The sequence below is a fragment of the Rhinolophus ferrumequinum genome, chromosome 26, assembly GCF_004115265.2.
Source record: "Rhinolophus ferrumequinum isolate MPI-CBG mRhiFer1 chromosome 26, mRhiFer1_v1.p, whole genome shotgun sequence".
Classification (NCBI taxonomy): Eukaryota; Metazoa; Chordata; class Mammalia; order Chiroptera; family Rhinolophidae; genus Rhinolophus; species Rhinolophus ferrumequinum.
In genome coordinates this window covers 25,328,913-25,346,246 of record NC_046309.1, presented here as the reverse complement: position 1 = coordinate 25,346,246, position 17,334 = coordinate 25,328,913, and the positions used below count along the sequence as shown (strand labels likewise).

Sequence of the window (17,334 nt, the reverse complement as noted above, 5' to 3'; positions counted from 1 at the left end):
CTTTATTCTCTGAATCAAACCTCTAACTTTGGGAATTAATAACAAGATCGTGGGATCAGAATACATCCTACTGCAAATACATAACACTTATCTTTCAAAAGTATAAGTAAAACTCTCATTTCATTCACTGACTCTCCATTCAGTCATTTAAAAAGTGGTCACAATTTACTAACACACACGGGGTAGTTACAAAACTCTAGCATGAATTAATACGGCTATAAACCATATTACATTTTTATTAGTCGACAAAATACAAGCTAAAGTATGAAAACATATTTATGAACAACAGCATTTTCTTATGTTTTAAAATTTTAGGCATTATATTCTCTTATGTAGCAACCCTACTGCTGTGAAGTTGGCACAAAATTACACAACACAGAACGTGCTGGAGGTGGCTCCTTAAGACATAAAATTAATTACATGTATCAAATCAGAAATTCCAAACGCATGTGAGGTTGGAATATGTTCATTCTTACTCAAAAATGTATTTCCGTTAAGGAGGACATTTATAATTTGTATAATTGATTGTCCTGTTAATCAAAATCAAAAGAAATAGGTCTAACACCAGAGACAGGTGTGTTGTCTTCTTTGTTAGAATGAAAACTTACACATTTCTTTTTTTATAAATGAGGTCTCATTACACAGAATCTGTTTAATGCCCCATTAGAATGGAGACTCTCTGAGGGCAGGGATTGTTGCTGTTTCCCCTGCTCTATTTCCATTGCCTAGAATAGAACCTGGCACATGGTATACACCGTACATGAAACAGAAATATGTAAAACTGACTCACTTTTAAAGGCGTTAACTGGTATCAAATCTGTCTGTACACATACTTTTAAAAATTCAATGTTGGCTTAGGGGGGACACATTAAAAGGGAGAGATATGCCAAAGTGCAATTATTATGTTATGTAAATTTAATTGTGGACACCCCAAAAATTTAACAAAAATGATTTCACATGGTAAAGATATATTTCAGAATTCTAGTATGAAAGATTATTTTTCAGGTGGGGACTCCCAAATATTTTTGGAAACGTACCTACTACATATATTTTATTCCATGAAAATGTGCTTTGAAATACTAAGAATTCTGTTGAATGCATAGTAATAAAAATAAAGGCACATCTGAGTTCAGAAACCAGATCCTGAGTGCCCGTCCCCCTTACCTTCCTCATTCAGGTCCGGCTTATTCCAGGTGGGTGAAGAGAAATGGCCAGACTTTTTGCGAGGACTCGTGCTCACCTTTCGCCAGGTACCATTCTCTCCTTTCTTCTTGCTACAACAGTTGTAACTTGAAACTATGGATAAAGGGAAACTTCCTCCTTTGAAATCAGCTGTATGCTGGTCTAGCTCTGAAACAACACACACCATACGTTGCCAGAAAATAAGGCAGTGATAATGCAGTTTCATAGAATGAAGCAAAATATATTTCCAATTCTCAAAGAAATACTCTTCAAAATCACAGGCGTGCTTCATACCCAAGCAAGGGCTTTGTGAACCAGAAAACTTTCCTTGGAGGTCTAAAATTTAAATTGAGCCCCAAATGGAAAAACAGAGACAATTCTGGAGCAATGGTGTGCAATGTCCACTAACGTGGACATAATTTCTCTCGTTACAAAGAAAGAAGAAAGAGTTCCCTAATAACAAATCCACACAGGTGTTGTGTGCACACGTGGCTTTCCTCTCCGCCCAGAGGGAACCCACATACCTGCTCTCGGGAGGGGACAGCCGTGCAGGACAGCTTTATTGAGCAATATGCTGAGAGCCGCCTTAACCACAGCCTGCTGTCCTTGGCTAGGGGTTTTCTTCGCAGTTGTTTGTGCAAAGCCAGCGTGTCTTTTCACAGAGGCTCTTGACAAAATTGCTTCTTGAACTCTGGGTGCAATGACAGCGTTCCACAGCTTACACATCCACCTTGCAAGAGAGGGGTGGGCACTCGGTTAGGACCAGGCCTCTCACGAATTATGTACCACTCTACAAAGGACAGTCAGAAGACCAGTGGGAAAAACGTGTTTCTGTAGACATGCTACCTTTCTTGGGGAGTTTTGGAACAAGTGACATTATCCAACCCCAAAGTCATTTGACTTTTCCTCAAAAATACAATGTATTTCAAATGAAACTGACTGCTTGCACGTCCCTCTTCTTTTACTTTATAAGATCCTTAAGAGCAGGAATCAATGCTTGAGTGTGTGTTGGATGAGCACATGAATAAAATACATGGAAAGGAGGTAAATTTACAGAAAGGAGTCTGGAAAATAGATTTCCTGAAAGTCTGTGTCTAAATAGCCTGAATTTATTTACCCATTTCCTTAATAACACACACATATATTTTAACATTTCTGGAACTGAGATACATCTAATAATCACTGGCAAATTAAATATGCCTGCCCCAAGGCTCAGTGTCCACACAGGGGAGGGCTCAGCCATGCAGAAATGGACAGGTAAACCAGCTGTTGCCTCAGCCGGACCTCTGCATTCACAGCTGTAGCAGTGGGACTTCTACTCAAGTTTGGAGTATGCTGTACCAGTCAAAATTCCTTTAAAAAAGATTACATTTTGTTGTAGCATTAAAAAACAGTTAATGAGATTAAAGGCTATAGAGACAAGGCCACATCTCCCAGAATGGGAAAGTTTTCAAAGCTATCAGTGGCATAAAACTTTCAAGACTGTTAAAACTTTTACCCAGGTGTCAAGCATCTATCTATTGTAAGCTTCTCTGTTTCTGTCTAGTGATAAGTAATTCAAGAAAAAAAAAAACACCACAAAACTACAACAGAGAATATAGGAAAAAAATCCAGTATTCTACAACAGGAGCCACTTGCACACTTACTTCTAAAAGTGCCAAAGGGGTCAAGATGGTGAGCATTGTTTTCTTGTTTGTTTGTTTTTTAAAAAGCAGTTCCTTAATATGGCTGGCGGGAGACAATTCTCCATGACATTCTGTACATCTTAAGCAAGCTTTTGTTCTGAACTAACTTTTCAAGGCTGTTAGGAGAGAGCAAGCAGTCTAGGTAGATAGAGACAGTATCTCCTGGAGCAGACTGCAGATGTGTTTCCTGACCAGGAGAGTGAAAGTAATGTCTCTTCCACAGCAAAGGGGGAGCAGATCTGACAGCACCCTCTTTAGAAGCCTGGGGATTCCCAAGCTCAGAGTTACGCAGCTGTGATCAAAGCCTGGTCCACCTGGGCCGCTGGGCATTTCCCCAGTGACCCGAGGAGCTAAGGGAACCAATGCGAATGTGAAGCTTGGGCTGCGGCTGTGCGGGGAATACTCAGTCCTCGGCTGCTGACCCAGCACCTGTGGCAGGCCAACTTGTCAGCTTGCAAAGAGGGTAGAAATCTTAGAGTTCTTGACAATGACTGTGCTCCGGATAGGAAAGGCCAAAATTGACTCCTAAGACACCTGAGACTCTGGATGTGAAAAGGCTTAAATTTAATGATAATAATGATGATAAAGAAGGGATAATTATATGAATAAATGTATTTCTGCTCTATAGCAAGAAAATGCTGTGCATATTTTAACACAGTAGTTCTTTCTTCCCCTCAATCAGCTGCTATTAAATTAACAGTTTGTCTTACAATAGAGAAGATATATTATTTGCATCCCCTGCTTACCAAAATGGATTTCTGCCCAGGATGCCACAAATTGCAGAATCGAAGCTAACAGTTAATCACAAAACCCTTACTAAGCTGGATTGTGACAAATTGTTTTCCTCCTTTCAATTTCCTCCTGATTTTCTATTTCATTAACCTTATTGTTTACATGTCTGTTCTCATAAGCTGCTACAAAGGAAAACATAGCAAGTACATGAGTCTCGTTAATAAGGGGGAAATCCTTTTAATTCATTTGCAGAACGTAAGATTTTGGTTTTGTTTGTTGACAGGTCACTTGACTGAATTTCTCATGTGGGCCTTTGCCAGGAGACACTGCACAGCACGTCACACATGACTTTGATGAGGCTTTTGTAGCAGAGGGAAACTGCTATCTAGTTCTTAGTAAAAACAGTTTCCTTACGAGCTACCCAACAGGCAGGTCACACTGTCCTCTGACAGGAACACAGAGGTCTAATATTCCACTTTGACGACAGGAGGTGGCACGAGGTAGCCCCTTCAGCATTCTCACTGTCACATGCCCCAAACTGGCCTCTATTTTAAATAAGAAGCGACACTTACTTCACCGTCACTTGGGCATGCCCTGGGATGACAGGACACGACAGGAAGTACTTTGGCCCCAGAAGTGCTTCAGGTGTGCCCAGGCGGGTCAGGCAGGAGTTGAGCTGGCGCCAGACGGCTGCGGCCCAGTCGACTGCTTTGCACACGGGATCAGAGGGAGAGGGCACCTGACCTCTGAACTAGAGAGACAGGGAGGCGGAACAAGGGGGCTTGACTTAGAACAGTGCTTTCTTCCCCTTTTGTTTTGAACAGTCCAAAATTACACATATAAACATTTAAAACTATAAAACAAAATAGGGTGGCATCTGATTTTATCATCACTTGGGTGAAGGAGGGATAGCTGTAACAACGCACACTATCATGTGTGTTAGTGCACGTCTGCAGCTTGTTACATGAAAAGAAAGGGTTCAGACACAACAGAGTGCTAAGGGGACTAAATAGAAACCTTAGATGAATTCTTAAACATCAGTTCTGGACGAAATCATTGTTCACATGCATACAGTGGACCTCACAGGGCCTTGTTCATAAACTGATTTTGAATGAAATAAAAAAAACGACATTAAATATTTGAATATTTGCGGTGATAAGATGGTACATGGCACCATGTGACATGTTCACCTTGTATTAATTTTAATTTTCCTACAAGGAAGGTCTCAGATAAAATGCCAATTTCATCAAAATGTACAGAGCTCCGCCGGCGTGAAGAAATTTGTTTTCAAATTTTAAAATGTGCAAATGTTAAATACTGTATAACACACATGGTTTGATGACAGCAATTCATTTTAGAATTGTATTTTATAAAATGAAGTCCCTTTTTGGAGTACAGAGGGTTCAGAAAAGACAAAGATTTATTTACCATGAGAAGAAATATCCCTCAACCATTTAGAAGTCAGATATTGCAATTAACTCTGCATTTATAAGAAACGAGATTCACATCAATCTTTGCTTTACCAAGTAATTATGATATTAAAGTGGGGACAATCTGCAAATGTCGGTATGTCCTACAAGAAGGGATATTATTTGGTGAAGTAAAAATGACAGAGTGTCTCAGTGAAACCAGCAGCTCTGTTAAAATATCAGTGTTACACATGGCTTTGGGATCTGTTATCATATTTCCCTTCTCTTAAAAAGAATAATCATATTTCTTTTACTTTCTCTGATATTTTTCCAGCAAGAATGAGTTCCTGTATTACAATGGTGGTTGAATATTTATTTTCCACCAATAAAATTATATTTAAAAAATACTAGTAGGAAGCCTGGAATTGTCCTTAAAGTTCTGTTTACTTACGTCCCTTTAAGGATTGGAAGAAGAAATTAAGATCAAGGGCCAGTGCACCGCTCAGTGCCCCAAAGACTTGGTTCTGTTCTGCAGTGCAAGATTCCTGGCGTCTGCAGCGGTCATTAATTCCCATCATACACGTACCCCAGGAGTCCCTTCCGTTAACCCACTGGTTCTCAGTGAGTGAAATGCATTACCCTTTCCTGCCCTTTCTGTTCTTCATAGCACACCCCACCTCCTCATTCACAGACACAATGGAGAGGAGAACTTCAAGCTTGGAACGCTCCTTTGCAAATAAGTAGAATCCATCCTTTTCAAACTTTGTTTACCAGAGAGAGTGGGAGAGGGGAGGTCCACTTCCCCTGAAATCGTGCCCCATCTATAGAATAAGCCTGGTACCTTCCAAAGACCAGCATGGCTCCTGTGCAAGGAAGACACAAATCTATGCTGCGTTCCCTATTCTTTCTTAGGCGAGCTACGGACTTAGGGTGACTAATGTGTCAATGTCGGTTCATCCTTGTAACATATGTCCCACTCTGATGAGTGACAATGATAATGGAGGAGGCTCAGCCTGTGTGGGGGAGGGGGCGTACGGAAATCTCTATCTTCCTTTCAATTTCGTTGTAAACCTAAAGCTACTCTAAACAATAGTCTTTAAGAAAAGAAAATGGTACCTGGCTATTATTTATGTGATTTTTTGTTTTTGGCAAAGTAATTTAAACATTAATAACGAAGTTAATGGAAGTATTAGAAATTTGAAAAGCTACAGACCTATGATTGTCTTTACCTCCCCTTTTGTTCTACTGACTGAGGTCACACAGGGCCATGCTTTGGTCAAAAGCATAAATTTATGACCCCCCGACTGACTTTAACATAGCTTGGGGCAGAAGATTTCTCTGATTAAACAACTTTCAGATACTAATTCAACAGGAGAGCCAGCACTGTTCAGTGAGTACCCAACTCAGTCTGAGCCACACTCCACCCGCCACCTGCTCCCCTGCCCCCCCCACAAGCGCATGTGCACTCACATACTCCACAGTTGGAGACCTTTGACCTTGGACAGGTAGGGCTGGCCACAGTCTGGGGTGGAGGGATGGGCATGAAACCGGTTCCGGTTCATGAAACGTTAGGAGGAAGGCTTCTGCTCTGGGAGCCTCAGAAAAAGATGCTTTCCTCCCTGAGAAGGAGACTGCCAAAGCTATATCCCCCGCAGCACCTGCTTCCTGCTTTCGAACATGTTTGTGTGAAGGTGTGGTGCCTGCCGTCCCGCAGTCTTGAGGGAAGGTCGAGAGACTCCCCCAGACCCGGACCTGACATCGCGGAGGGGCTGAGCCTTTTGGTTACATGAAGGGGAAATGCCCATTTGAGTAAAGCAACTAGCAGTGGCATAGCACGTTATTTACAGCTTAAAATACAGCGATACCTCGGTTTTCAAACGTAATCCATTCTGGAAGATGGTTCAAGTTCAGAAACGTTCGAAAACCGAGGCACAGTGTCCCCATAGAAAGTAATGCAAAATGGATGAATCCATTTCATACCTTTAAAATCAACTCCCAAAACTGCAAAGTTAGCATGAATTTTACTATCTAATGATACCATAGATCCATAAAATTTATGGCATTCGTAACTGAAATGTTCGTCAACGGAGACGTTCGAAAACTGAGGTACTACTGTACTGGGCTGACGGTGGGCCCACTGTGCAGGATTAAATGTAAAAATCATGCGAAATCAAACTCTACTTCAAGTCCACCATCACACTCAGCTACTGGTTCAAATTAAGAATATTAAATAGTAATGTTCTTGATTTGGTCAGCCTTAAGTTAACTTTTTTATTTGGGAGGATATAGAATATCTATTTTATTATTCTTAAGAATCAATAAAAGTTAGTGCTACTCTTAAAAATGCGTCAAAAGATACAGAATTCTAATTTTTCCTGTGACTTTTCGATATTTACTACAGCCAGTGTGACAGCCATATGTTAAAAGGAGCTTAAGCGGATGGCTCATGTCCTGAAGGCCCCAGGAAAACAATGGCTTTTCCTTAAGAAGGGTGATTAATTTTCTGTCTAGCTTCCTACAGCATTTAGAGCTTGGTGAAATTCTTTAAGAACAGTTCATCACAGTAAAACATATTTGCTTTTTTTAAAAAACTTACTATAGTCCGGAAACTGTTACGGGTTTTACATTACTGACAGTCTGTTGAGACACTGTTATAGGTTTTACATGTGTTATCTTATTTAACCTTTGAATATCCAAAAATTGTCCCTGCCCAAGGCCTCACAGTTAGTAAATAAATGGAAGAGCTGGGCCCAGGTTCCGGACACCACAGCCCCGCTCCCAGCACCAGGCCGCAGCCGCGGGTGGTTACCTTATTCACAGCTCTCCTTCTTAGGAACCTGGGCAGCAGACTCTGCATGGGCTCGCCGTCCCACCGCAGCTGCACCCAGCGGAAATGCTGCTGTACCAGCAGGTCAGAGCCCTGCAGGCAGGCCTTGGCAACGGTGCCCATCAGGAAGCAGTGCTCGTGAAAGTAGTAACATCCCGACGTTCCGTTTCCTAAAATAGACAAGAAGCAACAGTCCAAGCTCAGCAAGCCACAACACAGGACAAATCCAAGTGAAAGTAAGTCAGAGACAGATGAGCATGAAGTGTCGCGTGGACTCGGGGGAACAGGAAGGATAGAAGGATCCCCGGGGGCCTGCTGCTTAGCATGGTCTTGTCTGGCCACTCTTTACCTTTATGAAAAGTACAGGGGCTTTCAGGGCTGCGATTCTCCAGAGGTGCCAAAAAGTCCCCCAATAACTCAGACAAGGAAGATTTTTCCAGATTCTCTAAGATGATGATGATTTTCTTGTTCACAGGAGATTGCTTCACTGGGATCAGACATGCTGTGATCAGAAACAAAATTCAGTGATTCACGCTTTTCCAAAAACCTGTATGAACTGGCAAATATTACAAAGTCTGAAGATACAAAGCACTGGCAAACGTGAGACAATGGGAGTGCTCTCTGATTGCTGGGGAGTAAGGGTGAGGACGCTGGCAAACGGTGTGTCTGTGTATCCCAGTGAAGACACACACAAAACGATCCAACACCAGCTCCATAACAGATCCCGACAGAACTGACCCCGATGTCCACCGCCGACAGAATGATAAATCAATAGAAGTAGATTCATTCAGTGAGTGTGAAAGCGAACGACAACCACAAGCAACAACACGGAGGAGTGTCACAACAACAAATTATGAAGCTTACGTACAAGGTGATTTTATCATGTAAAGCTCAAACACGGGCAACACTATACACATAATTCAGGGATTCATATGTGGGCAGTAAAACTATAAAGAAAGCAAAGAGATGATTGTCACGGAGGACAGATGAATGGTTACCTACAGAAGGAAGGGTGACTGAACAGGGAGAGGGGCACGTGGGCATTCTGGAAGCTGCAAATATTCTATTTCTTGGCCTACTCAGTGGTCAAATGGTGATTTTATTTTAAATTATTCATTGATCTATAAATATAGGCAGTATGCATTTTATAGATGTATAGTTCATGATACAAAGGTCCAAGCCCCTTAAATAACCTTTAAATTACACACGTATAATAAGATATTCCTGAAATGACAGAGACAGGACCTCAGTGAGATAAGCTGACCCCTCCTTTTATTTTACAGATCTCAGCAAGGTTTCAATGACGTGACTAAGGTTTCAGAACAGTGGTAACAAGGGACTAAAATCTAGGACCCCTGAGTCTTATTTTAGTGCTTCTCCCACTAAAGGGAGGGAAACTGAATTGCGTATCAACCCCAAATGAAAGATGAGAAGTAAATGGAAGATTACTGTACTTGAAACAGTGCCTCACATCTGTGAAGCACTCAAATGTTATTAATATTTTAGTTAAAATGTATATAGTATTTTACTTCCACTATACCAGTGAAATTAATTAAAAAATCACTTTAATTGTTTAGAAGATTCTAAGAGCCGCAGTGTTAGCCCATTTATCCTTGAGAAGATCAATTTGAAATACTCGAGTAATTCTGCCAAGTATTGTATTCCACCTTTCACAAATACTCATGCTAGTTAGTATATTATACTCCATTCCTTCCTGTCCCTATAGATATAATGTACTTCCACTTTCAAAAGAACTCCTTGAACATTGGAAATGAATTTCTTGAGACTGAAATAGCTTTTCTGGATGCTGCGAAGCTTTAAAAATTAGAAGACTAGAAATAGTAACAGCCACCTCTCAATTTAGTTGTATTTGTGGGGGCCGTTACACCAGTTTATTCTGTATTCTGGATCCCCTTCAACACAGTTATTCAGTAAAAGTATTAAAATACTATGTTTCTCAGGGTTCAAATGTTCTTCCAGAAATACATTTATTATGGAAGTATAATAAATGTATAGCTTTGTTAAAACAACGATGATAAAGTAATAGACCAGAAATTAAACACAGACCAGGATGAATGGTTTATGCACTTGCTTTCCTCTACCTAAGGACTGAAGGTTTCCAGGTTTCCCCTGATTTGTGTTCAGTGTCTGGCTAGTTGCAGCGGCTCTAAAGCGGCTGCGTCCAGTAGCATGTCTCTGCGGGAACTGTAGCCAGTGCCCCTTGTTGCATGTCCTGTGCCAAGGCTGTAGCATACTGGAGGTGACTGACTCTGATGGGGGTGGGTGGTGTTTGAAACTGGACCTATCAGGAGGAATGGCATTGGAACAGATGGACAGGTGAGAGGAAGGCTTCCCAGATCTAAGCAATGGCTTAGGCAGAGAATGGAGGCTGGGCAGGGCTCAGTGCAGAGTGCCAGAAGAGCTGAGGAGTGCCCGATGGTGATCTCCACGCTGAGACCTCACTCCACTCAGGGCTGCCTAGGAGCCTGTGGTGGCACCACACAGTGGAATGGGTTCAGGCAGCCAGAGATGCGGGAGGCTGCACAGCAGGCTGCGTCCTCCCCAAGGTGGCATGGTACAAGCACCTGGGACCCATCCCCAGGGTCTGCTGGGCCTGGGCATCTTGTGTGCAGCCAGGCAGGACACTTGCTGATCTGAAACCACAAATGAAAAGTGGGAGACCCAGAATGGCATGTCGGGAGGGACAAATGACCAGCTGTGGGAATCGGGGGAAGTCTGTAAGGGTTTGCCTCCTGCTTTGAGATTTCGCTTGGATATGAAGAACTGTCTGGAGAGGAAAGAAACAGGAGAACACACCTATAGGCTTTTACTGCTGGAGTGAAGGAAGAGGCAATGGGCACCTCATCCAGGGCCAAGGCACAGAGCGAAAGGCTCAGTAAGGCTCCGTGGTGATTGTCCTGTGAGCGGCGTGGAGAGGAGGTACCAGCGACAGCTGGAGTCGCCACCAGAAGAGGCCGTGCAGTGAATGGAGGCACAGGGCAGGGTGGGGTGCTAGTTTGTCTCAGGCCTGATGTGCCTGATGAGTCAGGTACCCCTCGGAAATGCCCAGCAGTGATGGGACACGGGGATGAGAGCAGCCAGGGAGGACTCAGGTTGTGGATAAGTGAGTTTATAGGCGTGCAGGTCTCTAGGAGAAACACAGCAAACTCCTCCCCTTGGGTCTACAAGCAAGGACTGTTTTGCTGATGACTTGATTAATCCCACATTTAATCCCAGTCTGTGCCCCAGGTAGGGCTGTTCACAGCAGGTGGGTTGGTCTCTCACGGGCACCACCTTTGTTTATCTTGGTCTCCCATGGGGTACCAATCAAGGGTCAAATAGGCTGGGTTTACCTGGTGAAAAGCTTTGCCTTCAACGCTGCCAGCCTCATGTCCTCAGTTTCTCAGTAACATCTACTTGCCCATCTGACCACTTAAGTTCATCCTTAAAAAGTTGGTCCAAAGGCAAGTTTCATTTTAGTTGAGAAATAGCATGTGTCTCATTCAGGTCACTCAGCATAGTTTCAGGTCTATATTAACCAACCACAGAAGCAGGACGTCAGTCCAGTTTCCCATTTGGAGGATAAAGCAGCCTCTGATCAGGGTTTTTGGAGATGAACAGAGTTTTCCCACCGCAGGTTACAGCTGGAGACTCCAGGCTTGATGCCGGAAAGCCAGCCATTTGGATTCCCTTCATCTTGTGCTACTTCAAAGCCCTATTTCTGAAACGTATCTACTTCTGTCTTTTTTTCTTCCAACTTTATAGGCTATGTCAGCCCTGCTCCTTTCCTGCAGGCTGGCAGTCTGACACCCCCTTGTCTGGGCTCAGGGTTATACTTCAGGTTGGTACACCCTTGCGTGAAACGTTCTGGACAGTGAGTCCGAGAGCAACACTCACACTGGTTTGAAAGTATTCAACATATCACATTTATAGTTAAATCCGAACTCCTGAGTCTAAAGTGACCCCAAGTCCAAAATCTCCCCCTTGAGGACAGAGAGCTCCCACCCTTTCCACTGTCCACTTAAAACAAGGCTCTGCAGGGCCTCGGCTCTGAGAGTTCAGAGGAGAAGGAGCAAACCTTGAATGAGCCTCCTGTACGTGATGCAGAGTCCAACGAGGTCAACTCCATTACATAGACTCCAGTGAACACATTCTCCTCCTATTATTACAGTAATTCCACCTTCGTTACTTCAAAAAAGGAAAGTTCTCGCAGGAATTCAAAATATTACCTTAGAACACCAATCTATGTTTTTGGTTTTTTTTCTAAACCACTTATTGTCACATGTAATTTTAAAAAGTATCTCTCATGCTAACTTAACTGCATACATTACACTGAGGCAAAGTTTGACCCAACTGTAATACACGGTTATACCCTCCTAACCAAACAGCAGAGGTACGTGGCGTGACTGTCTCACAAAAGGCAATATGAGAAGGAAGATGGTATTTTAAAGTACGCACACAGTAACCCTTCCCAGCGTAAGTGCTGTCGTTCTTTTTGAAGTCTTCTTTTCTGCTATGTTCTTTTCTTCATTGGCACCATTTTTAATCTCCACATACATTCTAAATTCTTAAAGCTACTTATTTATAATACATCTGCTATTCTTTCTTCTTGTATTTTTTTGCTCCTACACTTCTTTTATTCACTCACTGTAATTCTTTTCAATGGCTTTCTTCTACAGAGATGCAGAGACTAACAAATAAATACAGAGGGTACCAAAAAATGTATACAAATTTTAAGAAAGGAATAAGACTGCATTAAAATTGTAATACTCAACATATACCGATAACAAAAGATGAATACAAGTCATGTGTATACATTTTTTTGGCACCCCCAGTATACGTGCTGTGCACAATGGACGATAAAACTCAACATTCGAACACAAGCCCAATCCAAGTAGTTTAAATCTTTTTTTAGAGAAAACATGGTTCAAAAACAGGAATAAATGTAGAATACCTTATGACTCAATGTGTTCCTCACTTGCAGAAATATAAATTGATCAATTTAATTTCTTGTTTTAATAAGCAAGAGAGTAACTGACGGATAATTCCTGTCCTCTCGGTATTCTGAAAGCTTGGGTTGAACCGCCTAGGAGTTCTCTTTCCCTCCCCCAGATCTCTGCCTCTCCACTCTCGGCACTTCTCCACCACCTCTGGACCAAAGAACACCTCCTGCTTTGCACTACAAAGGAAGTGACACCAACCCACTGATGGAGCTCTCCCTTTGGCTCACTTGAATTTTAGGAGATGACAGTGGACAGCAGCAAGGGCAAGGTCAGTCAGAGGCCAGACCATGATGTTCTTAACATAACAATTGGAGAACTTTAGTTTAATTCTGGAACCACTGGGGTCTAAGAACAGGGATCCATCGTGAGCAGTCTTGTATTACAGACTGAGCCCTTTGGAAGGCCCAGAAGGGGGTGAGTGAGTCCAGAGCAAATAAGAAGGGTTAGTGATGAGGCCTCCGTAGTTTCTTGAGACAGAAATGAGTTGGTCGGGGGAATGGAAAGCAGGAGGTGGAGATACAGGAAGCAGGTTGAACAGAACTCAGGACTGAGTAGTGTGGGGAATAAGGAAGACCGAGGAATGAAGTCATGTTCAGGTTGCCAGCTGGGTGCCTGCATTCAAGGTCTCAGCTGACAAGCCTCGTGTTTGTGTCCTCGTCTTGTTATTACACAGAGAAAGAAGATACTTGATGCTGATAAATTACTGCGCCAAATGCAGAACAAAAATCCTTTTATAGTTGGAGATGACACACCACTTCCTACATAAGAAAGTAGTTAGAGGAGATTTTTTGGCCTCAGTCTACCGTTCAAAAACTTCATTTTTCATGTAACGTACAGCATACTGACGATAGGTAACAATGCAGTATCGTATATTTGAAAGTTGCTAAGAACGTAGACCGTAAAGCTCCTCATCACAAGAAAAAAAATTTTAAACTACGTATGGTGATGGATGTAAACTAGACTTATTGCGGCTATCATTTTGCAGTACGTACAAATACTGAATAACTATTGTGTATACCTGAAATTAATAGGCTATTATCAATTATATCTCAATTAAAACTAAAGTAAAACAATACTTCATTTTTCAAATCCAATTAACTCTATCTTTACGCCCTATCACCAACTACTCCGATACCAACTCCTACACACTCTAATCTTACTTCATCCTGTGTCCACTCCAAGCAAGGTCTTCTACTTGCTGACACCTGAACATGACAAGCATCCCCTTTTCCTTTGCCCGTGCAATTTCCGGGATCAGGCGATTCACTCATTTATGCAGCAAATCATCATTGGCAATCAGTGTGCAAGGTGAAGTACAAAAATAAGCTACATTACTAGCCTTCAAGGAAGTCGCAGCACAACATGTGTGTGGGCTGAGGCAAAAGCCCAAATAATGCCCTCACTGCCTTGACCTATAGTTAGGTGGGCATGGAGGTATAAACAGAGTCCACTGCTATTCACTGAAGGGAGCTGTCACCACCGGAGGGATCAGAGAAGCCTTCATTTGAGGTGTTCTTTGAGCATTTTAACAGGGACTTCCCCCATCATTTCCAGAAGGGCAGAGACCACATCTATTTTAATCAGTACTGTAGTACTTCGCATAGTACCTGCCATGTGGTCATTGTAGTGTGTGTGTGGGGGGGAGTTTGGGTATTTACTCTATAATTGTGGATGAAAGCTACAGCATGAACAAAGACATGGAGAGTGGAAACGCAAAGGACACGTAAGGAAGAAACACCATATACTGCTGGAGCACAGACATCTTTAAAAAGAGTCACATAATGCAAAGAAGACTTAGAAGTGGTCAACAAATACACGAAAAGATACTTGACATCACTAATCTTCAGCGAAATCCAAATCAAAATCACAATGAGCTATCACCTACCACCTGTTAGAATGGCTATCATCAAAAACACAGGAGATAATACCCAAGGAAATACTATTCTGCCATAAGAAAAGATGAAATAGTGCCAACATGGATGGATCTTGAGATTATTATGCTAAGTGAAAAAAGTCAGACAGAAAAAGTCAAGAACCATATGATTTCACTGATATGTGGGATGTAAAACTGAAAGCAACAAAGGAACAAGACAAACAAAGAAACAAAAACTGATACACAGACAATAGTTTAGTGGTTACCAGAGGGTAAGGGGGCCGGGGGGAGAGTGGTAGATGAGGGTAAAGGGGATCAAATATATGGTGATGGAAGGAGAAGTGACTCTGGGTGGTGAGCACACAATGTGATATATAGCTAATGTACTACAGAATGTACACTTGAAACCTATGTAACTTTACTAACCATTGTCACCCCAATAAATTTTAATTAAAAAAAGAAAAACACGAGATAAGTGTTGGCAAGCACGTGGACAAAAGGGAATCCTTGAGCACTGTTGGTGGGAATTGATGCAGCTACAATGGAAAACAGTACGGAGGGTCCTCAAAAAATTTAAAATAGAACTACTAGACATTCCACTTCTGGGTATATATCTAAAGGAAAGGAAATCACTATCTCAAAGAGCTATTTGCACATCCATGATCACTGCAACATTTTTTACAATAGCCAAGACATGGAAACAACCTAGTTGTCAAGCAACAGATAAATGAATAAAGAAAACATCACACACACACACACACACACACACACACAAGCACAATGAAATATTATTCAGCCATAAGAAAGTAGGAAATCCTGCCATTTGCGACAACATGGATGGACCTTGAGGGCATTATGCTAAGTGAAGTAAGTCAGGTAGAGAAAGGCAAATACGGTATGATTTCACTTACTTGTGAATTCTAAAAAAGTTGAACTCATAGAAACAGAGAGTGGGACAGTGTTTGGCAGGGGCTGGGTGGAAGGGTGGTGGTGGGAGAAATGAAGAGATGTTGGGCAAACTTCCAATTATAAAATGAATGAGTTTTGGGGATCTATTAATAGCATGGCGACAAAGTTAACAATACATTATTATATACTTAAAAGTTGCTACAAGAGTAGAATTTAAATGTTCTCACCATAACCATACACAATGTTATATCTCGATACAAAAATAAATTAAAAGGGGTCAGATAAGCAAAGCAGGTGGATTGACATCCCAGAACGGAAGACCTTGAATGGCAATGGCGGGACGTCGAGGCAAGAATCACAGTGAACTTTTAATCAGGGTCTTGGGGCCTGTGATAGATGTTAAGGGAGAGGCAGGAGGTGGAACAGCTATTCACAGGAGAGTAGATGAGATACAGGACAAGGGGGCGTAAAGGAAGATGGTGCCAGTGGGGACAGATGGACCAAGCACACTGAGACCAACTGGGCAGGACACGACCTTGGACCGACTGTGGGGCAGGGGTGTGGGGCCCACGAACGACAGGCCCTTGGGGTTCTACGTGGTCCTCGTAGCGCTTTCAAAACTGAAACAGTTAACACAGAAAGAACCAAAACCTAAATTTTCACATAAAAACCTGGACTTCTGGCTTCTTCCTAAAGTCACGAGACTTCACGACACGGAACTTCACTTTTGCCAGCAACAAGCTGCTGAAGCTGAGAGCTGCCCTAAGGCGGGTGGAGACAGGCCTCCTCTCCCCTACCCCATCCAGCCTGGTTCACCCGTCATGGGGCTTGTTGGCACTGGTGGACGTTTAGGTTTCCAAGCCTGCCAATGAGACCCGAGTTTCAAGTGTGAGGGATGAAAGACTTGTGCCTACTCGCCAAATTTAGAAATCAGCAGGACGAGCTCTTTTTACGAAGATGCTCCCCATAGATTTAGAAAAGCTGCGTCATCCACCTTACATCCTTCGTGACCCAATTCACTGCTCCCCCGTTTTCTTAGCTCTCTAAGCTTAAGCGAAATTCAGTCTGTGGGTGCAATCTACCAGACAGGGAGAGAACAAAATATTTTAGCTTCTCACTTTGAGATGAAACAAGCAAAGGTGAAAAACTATAGGGGGCTTTTGTTATGTAACTAAGGTGGAAACAGACCTTTTGACACAGGTGAATGTGTAAGCGTGGCTGGCGGTGGTGAAGGTCAGGTTCAGGAGCCAGATGCCAGGACTGAATCCTGCTCCTACCCTGTGTCCTAGCTGTGGAATCTTGGGGCAGGGGATTTATTAACCTCTTGTCTCGGGTGCTTCATGTTTATAAATCAGGGTGTGTAGAACAGCACCTACCAGAGTAAGAGCTTAATAAATGTGAGCTATTATTAGTGACATCTTCCAGGAAAACAGCTTTCTGGAACTTTCACTACTATCTGGCCAATGGCTGGCCTGGGGACAACAGCAACGTTCAGATTCTCGTGGGATTTTTCTGTCCCCAAAACGTGCTTCTAGGTTCGGGAATCCTCAGTCCCTCCCCAAACCTGCTTCTCAATTGTATTTCTTGATTTAGGACCTACTGGTATTTCCTTCTTCCTAAGTCTGGCCAACAGCTGGCCCGGCCACAAGATGTCCCACTGAACCATGGCTCTAGACAAGAAGTAGCCCCTACAAGGGAGATGTGAATTTGCTTT

The 17,334-nt window shown here is 42.6% G+C and overlaps 1 protein-coding gene across 4 annotated transcripts in view; it reads right to left on the bottom strand.

Moving 5' to 3' along the window:
* The window catches only part of CTTNBP2 (cortactin binding protein 2), a 135,456-nt gene that overhangs the window by 13,185 nt on the left and 104,937 nt on the right, over window positions 1-17,334 (bottom strand). For 3 of the 4 annotated variants that reach the window (XM_033099118.1, XM_033099116.1, XM_033099119.1), the window contains exons 15-19: window positions 8,185-8,337; window positions 7,818-8,005; window positions 4,172-4,350; window positions 1,707-1,912; window positions 1,165-1,350 (exon numbers count right to left, since the gene is read on the bottom strand). In XM_033099118.1, coding sequence (XP_032955009.1) covers window positions 1,165-1,350; window positions 1,707-1,912; window positions 4,172-4,350; window positions 7,818-8,005; window positions 8,185-8,337 — 912 coding nt within the window. Of the gene's footprint in view, window positions 1-1,164; window positions 1,351-1,706; window positions 1,913-4,171; window positions 4,351-7,817; window positions 8,008-8,180; window positions 8,338-17,334 lie in introns of all 4 variants that reach the window. The other variant, XM_033099117.1, reaches the window with a different exon arrangement.